At 41.0% G+C, this 19,594-nt stretch overlaps 1 protein-coding gene across 1 annotated transcript in view; it reads left to right on the forward strand.

The window, feature by feature from the left end:
• Positions 1-2,983: 2,983 nt before the first annotated feature.
• The window catches only part of CHD9 (chromodomain helicase DNA binding protein 9), an 86,453-nt gene continuing 69,842 nt past the window's right edge, over positions 2,984-19,594 (forward strand). Inside the window, exons 1-4 of the mRNA XM_059481171.1 lie at positions 2,984-3,189; positions 10,373-10,448; positions 12,149-12,237; positions 17,451-19,053. Coding sequence (XP_059337154.1) covers positions 17,617-19,053 — 1,437 coding nt within the window. The 5' untranslated portion in view covers positions 2,984-3,189; positions 10,373-10,448; positions 12,149-12,237; positions 17,451-17,616. The remainder of the gene's footprint in view (positions 3,190-10,372; positions 10,449-12,148; positions 12,238-17,450; positions 19,054-19,594) is intronic.

The following is a 19,594-nucleotide window of genomic DNA, read 5'->3' on the forward strand; positions in this document are numbered from 1 at the left end:
CTGAGGAACATGGGCTGGTGCTGGGCTTGGCAGTGCTGGGGCAATGGTTGGACTCAGTGATCACAGAGGTCATTTCCTACCTAAAGATTCAATGGGTCACTTGAGCCCTGACCTCAACACCTCTGCAGCAATTTCCATGGGTAACCCAAGTGCAGGAAAGTACAGCAACTGGTTTCCTCTGGTAGAGTTTTTCTTGCAAAATTTTATTCCATGCTTACAGAAGGATAAAGGATGAGTGTCCTTGCTTTGAGTACAGAAGACCTCTCCCTCTATAGGCTACAATGGGTTACAAGACACGTGGTAAATCCAAAGGCAGAATAAATCACTATAGTTCTGTGGGAACCAAGAACATTAAAAAATGCATGTGCTCTAAATCTGTGGTACATGAGACATCTGAAGAAATGTATTTAAAAAAAAAAGAGTGGAGGGGCAAAGTATTTGTTCACTCTTACCAAACCCAACATTACAAAACAGTGATCAATACACTGTGATCAAGACAATATAATTACCTTGTGAAGCAGTGCTACTGAGAAAATAGACACCATAAATGTAGAAAACTTGCTAAAATTCTGATTGCTTGAAATAACAATAGGATTTCAGGGTGGTGATGTAAAATATCAGAAGTTTTGATGGAAATAAAAATGAACACTGAGTAAAAGCCATCTCTGGAACTGATGTGACACAGACATGTTTAATAAAATGAGGCCTAAAACAAAAATAATTATTTAATTCTGTATATTTATTTATGTAACCTCTTTGTTTTCTAAATTGTAAAAGGATACATCCAAACATGAAGTGCTTGTGAGTTTCAATGTCCTTTTGAGCAGCAGAATAACCAGTCACATGATCCTATTTTTGGTCATTCATGTGATTTATGATTCCAAGCTTGTGCTCTCAGCGTATGACACTGCCATTCACACTCTCCAGAGCTGAGAGCCCTTCACACTGTTCCACTGCTGTTGATAGCTTTATTAAGGAAGTACTACCACTGCCTGGCTCATCCTAATAAAAGGGTGAAGGCCAACTTTTTTCCATTGAAGTATGTGCTTATTTCTTTTATGGGGGCTAGAGGAGCAGAGAAATGTAAGTTTTGATTTAGAAGCCATTAGGATTTTAAAAAACCCAACCAAACAAAAACACAACAGCTATATTTATTTTTTAAAACTTTTTTTAATTGCTAATGAGAGAAGGGGAAATTATGGGGCTGGCTAAAAGAAGAAAGTAAAAACAAAGTTTAGTGTAAATATTAACAATAGTCTTCTGAATAGTCTGAGAGGAAGACTGGAGTTTTTGTGATGAAGGAATTGAGAGATGGGGAGAAAGACAAAAGTACTGTAAAGCCAAAACATTGAAGTAGCTTGCTTAAAGGCTTGTCTTCTAAACTAATGGTAAGACCCTACCTTATGCTTGTAGCCACAGAATCTCAGTAGACAAACTATTTAGAAATTCTGTAATCAATTAATGAATTGTAATTATAATCAAGCATATAAGATACACAACAAATCTGATACTTAATATAATGACAAAACTTGCCTTAAATAATATCCTAACGATAGAAGCAACAGGTTGGAGAGAACCAGAAGTATATCCCATGTTCCCTGCTAGCAAGGAATGGAAGACTTAGGGTGAGATTTCTGATTGCCTCTGTGCCTGTAGTCCTCACAGGTACAATATCCAAGTGTATATAATCCTGACTGGGAATTTTCTTGTATTCCTAGAATTCTTAATTTAGTCTTTAGGTCAACTCAAAAGAGTTATGTAACTGTTCAACTAAAGTGGGGTTTTTTTCCGTTTTTTTTTTTTTTTTTCTCTACTTATTTGCCAAAGTAGATAAAGTTGTAGGCAAGACCCAAAAAGGTTTCTCACTTCAACTGTGCTAGAAACTCTCCCCTCAAGCTTTTTGTTCTGCTGTCCTGCTACGGGGAAACGAGTCCTGTAACAGCTCTGTAGCTTGACACTTCAAAAAGAAAAGTTATTTCAGATAACACTGGAGTGTCTTTGGCAATGGTTACTTCAAAACTTTGATTTTGAAATCAATACCTGTGTTTTAACGTACTTCATCTTAACAAGTTTGAAAAAAATATTATGTAAAAGAAAAGGCTTATAGTTAACTTTGTTGGAATGTATGAGCCCTGTTAGCGTGTTCAATAAATGTATTCCTAAGTGGCTTGATCCGTGTACCTGAGGCTACACTCGTCCTGCCTGGCATCTGCCTTTGCATTTGCAGGCGGGAATTCCCCTCGCTCACCCTGAAAGCCCTTGGCTTTCAATGGAAGACCTGGTGATGCCACCGCTGGGTCAGACGAACTGAGCTGCCAGCCCACGGGCTCTGCCTGGAGAGAGAGAGAGGGAGGGAGGGAGAGAGAGCCTTGGCTGGCGAGCACCATCCCCAGCGCCGGTGTCAAACGCGCCCCCGTGGTTTCCCGGAGCCAAGGCGGCATTCCCGCTGCCGGCCGCGCTCCCACGGAGGCACGGCCGGGGCGCCCGGAGCGGCTGCGTGAGCGCCTCGCCAAATCGCGCCGGAGCGCCAAGTTTCCCTTTCCCAGGGAAAATCCCCGCTCCCCCCGCCCCCCGGGGCCTGCCCCGCATCCCGGCCCGGCCTCCGCCGGAGCCTCCGGAGTAACCGCGCCCGGGATTGGCTTCTCCCGGCGCAGGGGCCATATTGGATGTGCCCAGCCCGCCGCACGCACCGCTCCGCCGGCTCCGCGCCGCCCGCCCCCGCCCCGCCAGGGCTGCCCCTCCCGCAGGGGCTGCGGCGGGAGGGCGAAGGTGTCTCGGGAAGGGAACTCGCACGCCCCCGGGTCCCCTCTCCGCCCCCCGCGCATCCCCGCCCCGCGCACGCCCCTTCCCGCGCCCCGTCCCCGCTCCGCCCGCCTCTTCCTCCCCTCACGCCGCTCCCTCCCTCCCTCCCGAGCCGAGCCGCCGTGTCAGCGCGCGGCGGCGGCCCCCGCGCGAGCGGCCAATCAGCGCGGGGGTGACAAATATGCAAATGCGCCCCCCAGCCCGTCCCCGCGGGTTCGCTGGGGCCGCTGGGGTCGCGGCGCGGAGCGAGTGAAACTTCGCCCCCCGCTCTGCGCCCCCCCCCGCGCGGGGCCCCTCCCGCGCAGCGCCCGCGGGGAGGAGCGGGGAGAGGCGCGGGGACAGCGCCGAGCGCCGCCCGCGCCGCCCGCCGGCCTGCGACACCGCACGGTGAGTGAGTGCCGCCCTCGCCCGCCGGCTCCCGAGGGGGGGACACGGGGGGAATCCCCGCGGGGGGAGGGGAAGCCGTCGCGCCCGCCCGCGGCCGCCCCGGCGCGGAGCTGTCACAGGCGTGGGGCATCGCCGCCTCCTGCCGGGAAGCGGCGGCGGCTCCGTAATGGCGAACCGGGCGGTGAGTACGTGCGGAGGGACGGGCAGGCCACGCTCCAGGTGCCGGAGACACCGGGCGGCCCCGGCGGCCCTGCCCGCCCCTGCTGCCGCCGGGGTCGGCGCGACGCGGCCTGCTCTGCACCCGGGCTCTCCCCGCCGCCGCCCCCGCCCGCTTCCGCCCCTCGCCGCCACCGCCGGGCGCGGGGCTCCGCCGGCCCCTCGCACCTCGCCGGCGGAGGTGGGTGGGAGGAGGAAGGGGGGCGGCGGCCAGGCGAGGCTTTTCCCGGGGGCGGCGCGGGTGGAGCGGGCAGGATGGAGACGGCGGGGGCGCCCGGGGATGCGGGCCCCGCCACCCGCGGCCCCGCCACGGCGCCCAGGGGTGGCCGGGGGTGGGGGTGAAGTTGGAGGGGAGGAACTGGGGCCTTGCCGGGGTCTCAGGGTGGGGGAGAGCCTGAACGTCCTGCTCGCTTACAGGTAAGAAGATGGCAGGGCGAAGGGAGGAGGGCTGGTCTCCTTAGGAGAGTCGGAGGAAAAGGCTGCATGTCCCTCTCCCCCGCCGAGGAGGTGGCAGTGGGAGAAAAGGGTTGGGTGGATGAAGGTAGGGAAGGTAAAAATATCCCCGGCCACCTTGTGTCGTTTAGGAAGGGAGTGTGAGGCAGGGAAGGGATGCAGAGCCTCCCAGGCAGAACAGTGGGCATGGCAGACCCGGCTTCTCACCGCACAAGAGAATAGAGGTGGGTAGAGGAGGAATTAAAATAATTTCCCAGGGCAAGAGAAGCAGTGAGAAAAAGAGGAGCTGAGTTTGGCAGCCCCCTGGCTTGGATTGACCCCAGCATGATCCATCGGTGGGAGCAGGGGAAGGGAAGGTGACAGGGAGGGTTGGCAGTGGGTGAGGTGTGTCCGGGAGAGATGGAGATGGGCATGCACTCTGCTCTCCTGCTGGGCTGAGGAGAGCTGGTGGTGCATGGCCACAGGTTCCCACTGCATGGGTGGAGACTTAAAAAGGGATTTGTCTGTCAAAGTGCAGGGTTAGAATTTACAGACTGGTGATTTCCCACAAGGGGCTGCAAGCTGACCTCCTCCAGGGATGACAAGGAGAGGATTTCGAGGCCAGCTCGGTGCTGTTGGTAGATGGCACTGAGTGGATAGGTGGCATGCATCTTTATTCCAGTGAAGTGGGGAGATAGTCACATTTCCCACTGAGGCTTAACACACTGAAAGGTTAAAACCTCTTCATTTCTTCTTTGCACACAAATTTTTTGTGAACAGGGATAAAAACCAGCTGGAAAGGATTCTGAATTCTCTCATTTTGGCTGGATAGCTTTGACAACAAGCTTGATGCACACACTTTCAGTTTGTAGGAAATGGTTTGCTCTCCTCACTGTTGTATCATAAGTGCCTTGAATTTTAGCAGCTGAGAACTTCCTTCAGTTAGGAAAGCCATTTAACTTCATCAGTGTGAGAAAATACAGCTTGGTCTCTCTCCATCATGCAGAAGAGAGCTGGACCCTTCAGTGTTACAATCCCTGCTCATGGGGGACAAAGTAACAATCCGTGTGACAGGATAGGGTTTCTAGTTCTCTTGTGTATTTTTTGAGACTTTAAAGAAGTAGCCTTAAAAAGTAACTCTCCTCTCTCAGGAGAACTAGGCTCCTCCTGAAAGCTCACTGCAACTGTTTTTAAACCTGGATCATTCGACACCATCAAGTTCCCAGTTGGCAGGTGTGAGGTAAAAATTATTTCACCTTGTTTCACATGTAATCATTTGTGTGCAGTTATACATGTGCTTATATTTCAAGGCAGAATATGAATATATTTTATAAAATATTAAAATATATTCACATATTTTGCTCATTTTGGAGGAAAATTTGGATTTTTATCCTATCTCTGAATTTTAGTTTGTTGTTGCACAGATCAACTTTTTGTTAGTTTCACGAAGTAAGTATCTTAAAATAAATAATTATTCCTATCTTAGACTTTGTGAACTGTTAAAGAAAGAGTAGAAATTAATAGCTTTTTGGTTTACTGGTTTCTAGACAGCCCCAACACCTTATACCTGTAACTAATAATGACTTTTTCATTCTTCCCACATCTGTCAGATGAGGCTTCCAACGTGCCATGGACTTCAATGCCCAGATTGTGTAAACCAAAGAGCAAAATTTAATAGACAGGTTTTTGAATGTTAACCAGTTCAGGGATCAGTGTGCCAGGCCCTTTGCCCATAACTCACAGGCTCATGGAGAAGTTGGTGGGAAGCAAGGTAGGATGTGAACTTCAGTTATCAACAGCTCTGTGGTTAAGGGCCATTGTGGACTCTCTTACCTTAAAGTGAATGTGAAGGAGTTTTTTTCTATCCCTGTTAGTGGGTAAGCTGCATCAATTTCCTTTGCATTTATAAGATCACAAGGGCAGGCACCTAAGGAGTTACAGTGCATCTGTGCTGATTTACTTTGTGCTAACTTGCTTATTTGTATTTAACCAAATTGTTCTATTTATACAACTCAATGCTGCCTTTCCTGGTGAAGCCATACTAATTCGTGCCACTCAGAGTAAGGTTATCATTTTTACTGTAAAAAAAGTGGAATTTGAAGTTGAGGAGTTCTTCAGAAATTTTGAGGAGTCTTAGCACATTGTCATTTCTCATGAGCTGCTTGTGCTAAAGATTATCCAAGAATTCAGTTATGCTAAAATGATGATGAAAGCAGAGTGTGGTTTTTAAAAAGTTTTCTTAGTGGTGTTATCTAAAAGATGTATGACATGAACCACTACTGAGACACTATAGAGATCCTAAACCAGACAATTTTAATTTGTTTGCTCTTATGAGTGAGAAAAGTTAATGATGCAGGCAGATTAAACCCAAAAGATTGACCTGCTGCTTTAAAATTGCCTTGTTTTGAAACCCATGAAGTAAGTAAGTGCACATTTGTTCTCACTTAGTTTATAGGTTAGTTTTAACGTTTTCTTTAATGTATCTTACAATAAAATTATTCCCTATATTTATGGTCTCTGTATCCTTCAGACACTTTAAAAGTACAGGTAAGCTGGACAATTACATATTTTATAGGTTCAGATTCCTTACAGTGCATTTTTTTCCTTCTGTATCAGTCTTGTAGAAAGAAGTGCCCAAAGTGCATTTCTTTGATAATTTTCATGCAATTTAGGATGGACTCAAATGGCATATCCTATTCATCACTGACTAGGATGAATAGGAATTCATTCTCTTTGTTTCCACCATTATAGATGAACTGAATTCTCAGTAATGCTTGGTACTTGTGCTTATAAATCATCCAGCTGAAACACTGCTGTGTTTAACTGAATCTGGTAGCCCATCACACCCAGATTGTTTCCTAACCCTAATTTTGTCAATACTTTATATTCTTCCATCCACGTATCTAGAGCTGTCCTTTTAATGGCCTTGGCTCTATCAGTCCATGGAGCTGTGAGCTTTATGAAGGCTGAAATCTCACACTTACTTGTGCTCCCATTCTATTTCCCAGTGCTCTTCCTGTAGTCAGAAGTGCAGCCTCAGGAACGTGGGGTATCCAAGTGCATGGGAATGGGTGATGGAGAAACCAGCTGTGTATTTAGGCAAACCTTCAAGAATTGATAGTTAACATGGTTATATTGTTGAAGTATTCTCTTTCTCCTTCAGCAAAAGAAATTGTCATGATAAGAAGTGATTATTTTGCTGATGAAACAGCAACTGAAAAGTATTTGCAGCTTTTGCTTTGGCTGAAGGAGCAGCAAGATTCCCATATTTAATCTGACCAGATCATAAATGTGAGAGTCAGCTGAACACACAACTTTCTGATTTACAGTAGTGCGAGGAGGAAAGATAGTTTTTAAGCAGTATTTTTTCCTGTAAGTGGTACAGGAGAAAAGCATAATGTGGCTTACAATGACTGTGTTTTTGCATAACTGCAGTGTGGAAAACTTGCAGAAGACCAATTCTAAATATTTTTTAACAGTGTGGGTAATGAGGATTTATCTTGACTTCAGAAACATGAGGACCTTAGCAGTACTTTCTAAGATGTGTATGTAACAGAATTCAGATGTATGCTCTGCTACCTCTTAGAGTGAGCTCTAGTGATGAAGTAAAAGGCTACTTTTGGAAGCACCTTGGATCCAAGTTCCACTTGCAGTGCTGACTCTACAATACATTCACTTTCTAAGCTGCAAGAAAGATGTTACAAGGTAGGAAGCATTTTTTTAAAAGTCAGAATTCAGCAGAAATTCATTGGTAAGACATGGCATCTGTCAGTGAGCAGATGTGTTGAAATGTTCAACTCCATTCATGCAGATTATCCAGGTGCTGCCAAATATTAATGTCTTTAGGCTGGCAGTGTACATGCATCTTTCTCTTTAAGTGATATATTTTTGTTTTAGTCTTAAATCAAGAGTTAGAATTTGCAAGAAGATGGAAAAATGTTCCCATCCTTTTTCTGGAGGCAAATAGTAATTTTGACTTTGTTCTTTATCTGAGTCATATTAGAAAATGTAACTCTGGTTACCAAATTGTTTCCTTCTGCAGTGTTTTCTTGGGCACTTTGCTTGTGCTGCATAAGCAGTATTGAAAGGTTTGTTCACTCTTTTATACTGGTCACTAAAATTCAGGAATTCCTCCAAAATCTGTTCTGGAAATGGCTTTTGAAGAGAAATGGGTTGATTACATTTGATACTTAACACCCTAGTGAAGAAACTTCTAAGCTTCAGAAAGACTTCATTTGTGTAATGCCATGAATATCTGATATGCCATGCCCATCTGATATTCCATATGTTATCAGAAATCTGACACTTCAATACAATAAATTTGTGTTTTCAATTACCCTGTAGTAAAGCTACTGTAGTTATAGCTTCCACCTACATGAAAGACTTGAAATTGTGCTTTTTTTTTTTCCCAGTGCAGATTTCTGTCTATTTCAGGCCTTCACCCCTGTCTGTACTCATCAGTCAGGATCCATAGGCATCTGTAAAACAGGCACAATCCTTTGCATTGTTCTAGTTGGTACTTCCAGGTTATAAACTTGCAGCAGTTCCCAAAGATGCTTATCAGGGTAGAACATGAGAATTATTGGAAGATACTGTATTATCAGATTGTGAATTGAAAGAGGGCTGTGCTCTGAAGTCTTCTGTCTCTTATGTTTTGTAATGAAATCTTGGTTTAGGCCACATATGAAAATAAAAAGGTTTTTTTCTGATTTTTAATGCAAAAGTTTCTCTAAATCCTAAAATGGCCTAAATATTCCTGAGGAAAAATACTAGAATTCAGAAACATATTTTGTAGGTCTAATTTGAGGTGTAACACTGAAATTGATAACAAAACAATAGGAAGCCTGTAATGTTTATGTCTGAAATCTCAGCAGCACCAGAGGATTTTCTTTTTAAACTTCCTTGTAAGTTTCTGTAACTCTTGCTAGTGATCAGAAGCAAACTGCAAACTATAAATACATTACACTGAGTATGTTTGACAACTAAACTTCCAAAAGAGACATTTGTATTTTGTACAGATATGCTAAAAGAAAAAAAAAGTTTGATGTAGTGGAATTCAAACCTGAAGAACAAAACATGGGAAGTTTTTGTTATTGATATTAGAAAGAAAGTGATTAAAAGGAAATCACTGATGCCCTGAAATTTATGAAAATCTCCACAGGTACACTTTAGAGAAACAAAATTGCAATATTGTATGAGCAGTACTGGTTACTGATACGGATTCCTTCAGTAGTCTGGTGGCCAAACACATTAACTTCTTAACAGCTATTTTCACTAAAATAAACTGACTTGGGGATCAACTCTGTGCTTTGCAATAAGGTATTCCAAACTCCTGATATGTGTGTAGATTTCTGTCAATAGCAGCAGATTAACATGTTGTCATTCTCTGCATTATTATTGTCCCTTTATTGCAATTAATGCCCACAGGATATAAATGACAAAATAGAAAGTATATATACGTTTCTGCCGTTTTCATGCAAAGTCTAATGGGTTTGTTAAACAAACAAGAGGAAGGGTTAAAACTAAATTGGGAGACTATATGCTGAAGCAGCAGATGCACACCTACATGTTTTGTTCTGCAGGTGTGTTTTGAGGGCAATAACCTTTCGCAGAAAGGTGAAGAAGGTAGTTGAAAATAATACTGTCTTCAGCAGGTGCTGTTAAATTTTCTAAAGGTATTTGCCAAGACTGAAGAGATAAAAGCACACAAGGATGTTGTGCAAAACTAAACTGTTTTATTTAAATTTACATGATGTTTTAAAAAATAGAAATTTGTGTAGCCATTCTCAACTAATTGAAATGAGTTGTTTGTTTCCTGTTAGAAAATGGGTATAAAATTTTGTGGTTTAGTGTCCAAAATAAGAATCACAGACTCACAGAATGTTGCAGGTTGGAAGGGAGCACAGTGGGTTCCCAGGTCCAACCTCCCTGGTCAGGCAGAATTCCCCAGAGCACAGGCACAGGGCTGTGTCCAGACAGTTCTGGAATGTTCCAGCAAGGAGACTCCACAGGCTCTGGCCAGGCTGTTCCCTGCTCGGGCCCTGCTCAGCAGAGAGCTCCTTGTTCATGTCCAGGTGCAACTCCCTGGGCCCCATTCCTGCCTCTTCCTCTTCCCATTGCTGGGCACCAGGAGCAGAGCCTGGTCCATCCTCTGACACCTCCTGCAGATATTTAGAGAAAAAGCCAAAATATTGTGGGTTTTTTTTTTTTTTTTTTGTTTTTTTTTTTTTAGTGAAAGTAATGCTTAAAATTTAGTAATTTTTTTAACATATCACATGTAACAGATACATATATATGTGTATTTCAAACTTCACAGGCAATATAGCTTATGTGAGAATCTGTGGAAATAGATCTGATTTTGGAGCTTATAAAAGCTCTACATTCTTTTTGTGTGGATTTCTCTTTGGCACTTCATATAATCATTAGTAAATCTTCTGTTGTCAGAAGTATTTTTTTGTATTTCACATTTAGAATAATGTATTGCAGACCTGGTGAATGTATATCTAGTTACGTGTGTTTTTTTTCTTCCTTGTAGGATTTTTCAAACTTTTGTATTCCAAAATTGTCTCCATATTGGAAGCTGTTCAAGCAAGTGGACACTGTTCTAAAGAGTAAGAAATACCTTTTTTTCTCTTTATTTTGAGGAATCAAGAACAATCAGTTGAGGAAGGATACACAGCTGTTTTAGCCAAGAACTTAAGATAGCATTTGTCTTATATGGTAGCTACAGGTGATTTAGGTTTCTTTTTTACTGTTGAACTCTTACAGGTAGAATAAATTACTTGATTGCAAGTTTTCAGTTTTTTGTTTGTCATATAATAAATTTTTGAATGCCTCTATTCAGTTACTGTATATATTGTAAAATCTGTATGCTTTAACTTTATTTAGCCAACAAAGAACTTCTAAATAAGCAGAGATTGAAAACAGGAGAAAAAATAGATTAAAATGTTGCACAGGACCTGACAGTTAAATAGTTTCAAACTCGTTTGTAATTTCTGGATGTGAAGAGGACTTGTGCATGACAGGAGCTCTGTTTGTATTATGGGATTTCCAGTATAGAAAAAGGGAACATCTAGAGCAAGTTTTCTGTCTGTTTTGATACAAAATTATCATCAGTTCACATAAATGGTAAGCAAAGATAAAGCATATTTTAGCAACTTTCCCCTAGGTATGTGTTGGGTATGTGCTTGTCACACATGAATTTTAGAAAAATACCTCTCTGCATGAAGTGTCCCTATTGCAGAGCAGAGACATTTTATTTAGCAACCTTGGAAAAAGTGTTGAAAGTTACTGAATGATAGGAGGATAATTGTAGCAATTTATGTACCAAATTAGTACCAGATAAATTTTTTTTCTGGAACATTGCAGGATTTGGTAGCTGCTATAACCAATTTATATCTTCCATATACATTACAGCATTGTTTCAAAGATGTAGGGAGAGGAAATAATTTTGTTAAAATCTACTTCTCAATGCAGAATTATATGCTGTGTTATCTTTTAACAAAGTTTAAAGATTGATCTGCAGTAATAGCTCTGCAAAAGTGTTAAAGACTTTGGCATCACAAAACTGTATTTAGGAAGACAGGAATCTTTGTATTGGAATTGGAGGATGTTTGGTGCCTTGGACACAATAATCATATTTTTGAAATGGAAAAACACACTGGTGTAGAATTTCAGTTCATATACAAACTTTCTGTCTGTCTTTCACTGTTAGGGGGTAGTTTTGTGTGCTTTGAGGCTTTTACACAGTGGCCCTAGAACCCCCCTGCACACATTTTCCCTTAAACTTTGTGATGTTTTGAAGCCTCTTTCAGATTAAAAGAGAACCTCTTGAAACTGAGCTCCTCTACCTTCTGCCAAGGCAAGGAACAGGATAAAACTGTCATGCAGGTATTCTCTCCCCAAAAGGCACTGTCAGTTCCCATTGAAGTCCACTGTCAGAGTGGAACAGCTCACTGCTGTTAAAAGACATGTACAGGGCTTCTCAGACTGACAGGTTTGAAACATAACCTCAAAACTTTTCTTTTTGCAGTTGCTGGTTTGGAGTACTTAAAGTTAGCCTAAACTTTTTGGTATTGTGGTACAAACTGCCCTTCATCCTAAGGGGTTTGTAGACTTGGGTTATTTTTAGTAGTCCTACAAAATGGATATGTACCTATTCACCAGACACAAAATCATAGCTACTAGTGATTGTGTATTAATTCTGCTGTTCTTGGTTTTATGGTATCTTTTGGAGTTTCAGGTATTGCATTTGAATGTACATTCCTGAAGTTGGTTATTGTGTGACTTGTTTGACATCCTTCATTTTCAGGTCTCTGATGATGAGGTATCCATCTGGATTTAAAACACAGCTCTGAGCTTTTCAATTCTTCATTCAAGAGATGTGTTCTATATTCATGGGTAAGAATATTTTTTATTTTGACTTGGGCCATTTTCTGAATTATTTGTAATATATTTTTAATGTAGAAGATTTCAGCAGCCTAGTTTTGTCTTAAAGGTTCATCAGGAACTTTAACAGTATAGGGTTCATTAGGTGCCTGTGCTAGCTCTTAATGTTGACCCAAGCTAATAACTAAAGTTTGGAATTCATATGTTTAAAGATGAATGCTCTGATTAAATCACTAATTCCTAGTATTACAGAGAGAGAAACAGTGGTATATAGGTAAATAATTTATAAATTGGTCTGTGATTTGAGAGTAATTTTCTGATATATGTACATTTCTAAAGCTTTAACTGTGCATCTTGCCATGCCTCTTTGGAATTTGGAGTTTTGGAAAGAAAGTTATTCTAACTTGGAATGCAACCAAAGCAAAGGATCTGAATTTTGTGCAATCAAAACAAACAACAACACTTCTTCTCAATAGCATAAACCTTACTTAGTCTAAAGAAACTTTGTGGTATTACATACACCTGCACTTCTAAACAGTAGGGGGGAAAAAAACCCACAAAAGATTCTATAGAAAATGTGATTTTTTCAAAAAGCTACTGGTATTTTTAATTTTTGTAGGCCTCTGAAGAATGCAGCTAAATTTAAGCTATGTTTACTTCATACATTACAGAATTTGTTATTATGTCTTCTCTCCATTTATTAAGACAGCTAGCTGAAATATCTTTTCGAGGCTTCATAAATTTACCTTGAGTTAAAAATTAATGTTAACATGAATCTCTTAATGAAGTATAATAAGTAGCCTAAGCATTGCTGTGGGGCTTTTTGATACCTCTTGTTTTATACAGAGTTCTGTGATCTACTTTCTCTTTGGGCTGGTTTTGCTCTATTCAGCTTAAGCAAAGCTGTTCTCATTAGGGAAGATCTGCCATTCACAGTGAAGGCAGCCATGGTTGAGAATGGTAGAAATTTGCTTTCAGTTGATTGGAAGATGGATTTTCTTCCCAAGTAAAATGCCATTTTTATTGTTTGCTGCTTGAAAATTCCATGAACAACCTTAACAAATAAATAGCTACTGATGTCCTTTTTTTTCTTACTTACATTTGTTATATTTATTTCCCAGAGTCTGAAAGGAGGAGAGGTGGAGGAAGGTGGAGTTTGTGCATGTCTGGGGAGTAGAGGAAGGGAAAGTGTTACATGGGGTGTTTGGTGCAAGCAGGATCAGTGTAGGTATGGCAACAGACTGCTGTGATTAGTCTGACAAGCACACACAAGCCAGTGTGCTCCAGTTCTTTGCTCTTACTTGGAGCTGGAACTGTAGCCATGGGCTGGAACTCAGTTCTGAGAATTTAGTTAAAGCCCATGTGTTTCAAATCTTCATAATCTTCAAATTAAAATTCAAGGTATTTGAGTGATCTTTTGAATATTTAGCATGATGTCTGTGAACTCTGTAGCACAAAGAGAATTCTAAACAAAACCAGTATGTTGAGGGCACGATTTTACTAAAGGGATGGCTCATTACTCAAAAATAGTTAGAAATGCATAATTAGAAATTCATAGAAATTAAAAGTAATTTTAATCTAAAATAATGCATATGTATATATACAGTTGGATGTATGGGGTTTTTTTGGGCTACCCAACCAAGTTTTGTCAGAATTTTAGTGATGACAATAAGAAAATCCATCTTTTCAGTCCATATTTAGCTGCAGATACCATGGCACTCCATACAGACACTCCTTTCTGCTAGGGAATAAAAGAGTTTATATCTACTAAATGTTCTTTTTTAGTCTTCTATATGACTGGGATATGCCCCTCTGTGCCTTTTAAATTGAACATGTACATTGATCTTTAAATCTGTGATAGAATGTCAATTCTATTGGCACATCAGCAGGAAGTAACTTCGGTGTTATTTAATTAACTCGGCTTTTTGAACTTGGCCAAAGCTTTAGGTCAAATCTGACAAGTAATGACAGTGTAATTGTCTTTTAATATTGGGAAAGGAATGTCTTTTTTCTAAATATTGAGCAGAAGTGATCAGTTTTTTGAGTGTCTGGGTTTTACCATGCACCTTTTTTGATGCAGTATTCCATCTGCCGATAGATGGGCAAATCACAGCAAGCCACAAAGCTGTCATGCTCTTGCATGCTACATAGAATTTAGCAAATACACTGATTTCTTCAGTCTCTGGCAGACTTCTTGTTTGTTTTACCTGGTTGCATTGCTTCCCTAAAAATTCCCCAGAACTAAAGCCTTTGCAAGCATATCATGTAAAACTCCTCCCTAACTATGACTGTGTCCTTTTCCCATAGTCGGGATTTCTGTTATGTCATGCTTTTATGACTTGTTTTAGTTCCTTGTGGTTGCTAACTTCTCCCTAGCTTCTCTCTGAGATGGCTTCTGTTATTTTTATGAACAGCCACGATTTCAACTTCTTTTGAGAAAAAATGGCCACCAAAGTCACTGATTTCTCTTATCTTTGGTACTGTCACACATCAGTCATGTGAAGCAATGATACCTCATGTATCAAAGTTTGAAACTGTGGCTATCATGGCAAAGTGCTTAAGCTCCACCTGATTTACTTGCTTATAACTACAGTAGCTTGTGTTCTGTTGTCACTTCAGCAAGAGTAGTCAAAAATGCCATGAAATAAATGAAATAAAACACATTAGAATTTTTTATTATGTTCCTTTTTACTGTTACTCCACTTTGTTTTCAGAGTGAAATTTGCTATCTGTTCCCTTATGTTTTTGAATGAGTTCAGGTTTTTTGATGTATTCTGTGCAATAGATCTTGTTTTCTTTTTCTTCTGGTATAAGACAGACACGAAGTTTCCTTGAAGACTATGGGTAAAAGTACTTCCCTGGTCAAAACCCAAACTCTTTGCAGCAGACTTGTGTTCAGGCTTTGATAGTGGTATTCTTTCCAAAGAAGTTTGGGTGGTTGGTTGGTGGGGTTATTTTGGGGGAGTTTTTGTCACTTCACAATCTCCTCTTTACATAGAAGCTGTCTTCATAATAATTTTATGTTGGTCTAATTAGCTGGGAGAGGTTTCTCGTGTATCTAGCCTTCAGATTTCTCAGTTTGGAAATTCATCTGTGCTATCCAACTCTCTTGGATCCTTGAAGCAAAGCTGACATTGTCAGGTTATTTTTCCTATTTACACCTGCCAAGATTCGTTTGTGTTATAAAACTTAGCATTTTAAAAGAAGCGTTCATATTATTTGTTCATTATTTCCTCTTTTGTTTTCCTTATACTGAAAGGAAGTAGGAAAAAACAAGATGGAAAGTGTTTCTTGGTTTTTGAGCCAAGAAGTAAATTTCTGTGAGGCCAGTTCTGAGAATGCTGCAGTAATTCCAGCTGCCCTGCAAGCTTTTCTCCATTTCCTTACTGGAAAAGGACACAGTCATTAAAACAGGAAGAGATTGTCTGGTGTATATGACTTTAAATACAGGGTGCTTTTAGTCTTGTTGACTAGTTCTAGACTTCTCTAGCTAAGAGGATGTATACTAGTTAATGATTGTACATCCCTGGTAAAATAGCTCTCTCCTGACTTATCTTTCGTGTTGAGATAAACTAGGATGAGATATCATTATATTAGCAGTGTTATAACCCATGCCAGACCTTCTACCTGGATCCTGCTACTCGTTTGTCATCTATTGGAAGGTGTTCCATTCTGGCAACGTCATCATTATGTTGCTTTTATTTGTAAGTAGACAACTTAATCAGTGTTTGAAGATAATGAGGTCTAATTTATATTACTGCTTTCTTTATCTTGGGACTTGAGGAGATCCCAACTTCAAGCAAAAACTTGCACATGTATAATCTGGGGTCCACAGCAGCTTTGCTGTGTTGAGGTGACATCTCCCTAAGCTTCTGTCCCTTCTTTTTTATCATGCCTGTTCTCCTCCTCACTGACACCATGCCTGATCTGTGTCTCTCAGGATGATACAGGATCCCTCTGTCCTTCTCTGTACACACCAGAAGTCTCATATACTCAAACCCTAAAGGAGGTTTGTGAATTGAAGTCTGGCTTTATTCTGACTATGGCCACACCACCCTCAGTGGCCTAGGAATATGTGCAGAATGGGTTCTCATCAGCTTGCCAAGAAGTACTTTGGGCTTAGCAGGTTCAGCATGAACCTTTTCTATCAGAGAATATTTCAGATTTACTGGGTGTTCATTTCTGGAAGGATCCTATATTCATTTTATTCTTAGGAAAATTCATTTATGATGAGTTGCAATTGAAGGTGACCTTTAATGGGAGGGTCAGGAATTAACAGTTGTGTCTGGTTTTTTTCCTTTTTATAATTTTCTTTAATTAGACGTATGTACTGACAGGATAAATGAATGGTTATTCTATGAAGTTGCTCATTTAAAGTGATTGCTTCCCTATTCTACAGAGTTACCAGTTGTCTGGGGAGGTACATTATCACAGACACACATTTTCAGTCATTTCCCATTCTGTTTGATTACACTATAAATGTGGGAGGTTTTAGGCTAAAGTTAAATTTACCATGCTTTTCAATTCTCCTTAAATCCCTCAGTACAAATCAATTAATTGGTGATCACTCAGTGATACTGTGAATATATAGTCTCAAATGTTTCAAAACTAGGTGTGCAAACTCCTTTGAACCAAAGCTTGTTCTTTTTGTGTTTTCTTTGTATCATTGTATTCATTCTCTTGTCTTTCCTTCTAACAAGAGTCTATTATGTCCTAAGTGCAATAAAATACAGTTTCTCAGGACCTTGCATAGTGCAACTTAAATAGAAGAAACAAAGTATCCTGGTTTCTCCTAATGAAGCCTGACTTAAATGTAGTTTATAACTTTTTCATAAGTTTTTTCATTAAGTATACAGAATTATTACATACATCTCATATATGTATGATTTCTTTGCTGTAAACAAATTCTAATCCTGGAGCACCAAAACCCAATTCTGGTGCAATTCGGTTGTTTTAATGAATATGACTAAGAATAATCTATAACTTTGCTTTGAGTGAATAAAACAAATGAAACCATTACATTTAAAATGTATTTTTATAAGGGGCAAATATTATAACACCTGCACAGGGCATCAAGTATAAGCAAAAAAACTTACTTGATTTTTGGTGTAGCTAAAGTTATGAGCAAAGTATCAAATACCCTTAAAAGTGTTGGGAAGGGTCAGGAAGAATGAGGAGAGTAATTAAATTTTTCCTTTTTTTTTTCCCTCACTCCTCTCCCTCAGGATGCTTTAACACCTGAAGACAGATGTTTCATCAGAAGCACTAATGGCTGTTGGCATGCCTTGGATAAGGTGGTGACCGCTGGATGTCATTTGTTTCTGTTCACTGTGGAGAGACAAAATTGACTCCATTTGGAGTTGAGAGCAAAAGCAGAACAGACCTCTCAAGATGACTGATCCTATGATGGATTTTTTTGATGATGCCAATCTTTTTAGTGAGACCTTAGAAGGTTTGTCAGATGATGCCTTTGTTCAACCTGGACCTGTTTCACTTGTTGATGAATTGAATTTGGGTGCAGAATTTGAACCTTTGCACATAGACTCACTGAACCATGTGCAAGATGCTCAAAATCAACAAAAGATGAGTGAGTTTGATCAGCTGAATCAGTATGATTCACTGAAGCTTCACTCAGTAAATCAGTCTTTTAATAGCTCAGCTGACAATGTCTTATCACCACACTCTCAGTTCAATTGTTCACCAGTTCATCCGCAAAACCAGTCCAATGGGATGTTTCCAGATGTGGCCGATGGCAGTCCTATGTGGGGTCATCAAACTGCCACGACTGTTTCCAATCAAAATGGGTCCCCTTTTCACCAAGGACATTCTCAGTCTATGCAGCAAAACAAAAGCTTTGTAGCACACCATGACTTTGCCTTATTTCAGGCTAATGAACCACAGCATCAGTGTGCCTCGCTACGGCCGCAGCAGAGCAGGAACAGCACGGGGCAGGATGCTCTGAGTCAGCCAAAAGACTTCATGGAAGTCAACGTGTCTACTTCCCTCAGAGTCAGTGTTAACCACCCACCTTCAGTTTCTAATCCATCGACTTCACAGCAGCCTCTGTCCGTTCAACAGTTTTCTCAAACTGCAAGTGCTTCAATACATTTTTGTGGGAATCAAGAAGGAAATTTTGATGGACAGTCCCCAACTATTACTCCATGTTCTGTCAGTAATAGTCAACAATTTTCATCTCCGTATTCGTACTCTAATAATCACATTTCTCCTACCAGCCTTCTTCAGCCTACAACAGCTCTTTCTACCAGCCAGCAGACACACTCTATCTCTGACTTCACTGGAAGCGATGCCTTTACATCTCAAACAGGGACCAAGCAAGAAACAACCGAGCACATGTTGAATCCTAACGCAACTTTGAATTCAAGTACTTTTCAAATGTTGCATTCTGCGCATCCTCAGGGCAACTTTAGTAGTTCCAAACTCTCTCCTGTGAATATTAATTTTCCAGCTTCTACTGGTTCTGCTTCTCAGATAAGCCATTTCACTGACCCTATTGAGAGCAACGGTTTTACATCTTTAGATGACAACTTACTTCATCAAGTGGAGACTCACAGTGAACCATTCACAGGACTTGACCCGGATGACCTCTTGCAGGAAGACCTTCTGCCACAGTTTGATGACTCTGCCTTTGTCCAGGATAGCACAAGCCATGTTTTAGAGCATGACCTGGAACACCACATGACCCCTCAGCAAGTGACACCGTCATCCGAACTCGTTCGGGCACCGTCTCAAACTCAGATCCATCCTTGGCATTCTTCAGTTTCTAATCAGCACCTGCAGGGCAGGAGTCGTGCAACCTTACAAGGACAGGTATGTAGGGATTTGGGGAGTGGGGGTTTGAACCATCTGATTTGGTTGATGGGATGAAATGAATAATAGTGACTGGTGCTTGAGTCCAAGCATGATAACTCAAGTCTCTGAGCTGTTATTTGACCCTAAAGGAGTCTTTTTAAGGAGGGAATAAACCTAACCAGTTGATGCAGACATTGCTTTCTCCTGTTGTTTTCCTATCACTGCAGAAAGCAAGACTACGTGATCTTATTCAGATAAAATGGTGTTGCTCCTTCTGCTGCTTATACTTCTGAAGTACAACAGAGAAAACTTACTGGTTTATGATTTCGATGCAAATATAATGACTTGTTGTCTTGAAAATTACTTAGAGAAACATGTTTTTAAGACCTTTGGTAAGGTTTGTATGGCTGATTTCCTGCAAGAATTGCAGTGGTTATGTTGCTCTGTCCTTTGCTTTGTGTCTTTGTGCTCATGCTCATTGCCTAAAAATACACACTTTTTATTCTTGATTTTCATGTGTTCAATAATAATAGAAAACATATAAAAAGCTGTGTGTATG

The sequence above is a fragment of the Ammospiza nelsoni genome, chromosome 13 (genome assembly GCF_027579445.1).
Source record: "Ammospiza nelsoni isolate bAmmNel1 chromosome 13, bAmmNel1.pri, whole genome shotgun sequence".
In the NCBI taxonomy this organism is placed as follows: Eukaryota; Metazoa; Chordata; class Aves; order Passeriformes; family Passerellidae; genus Ammospiza; species Ammospiza nelsoni.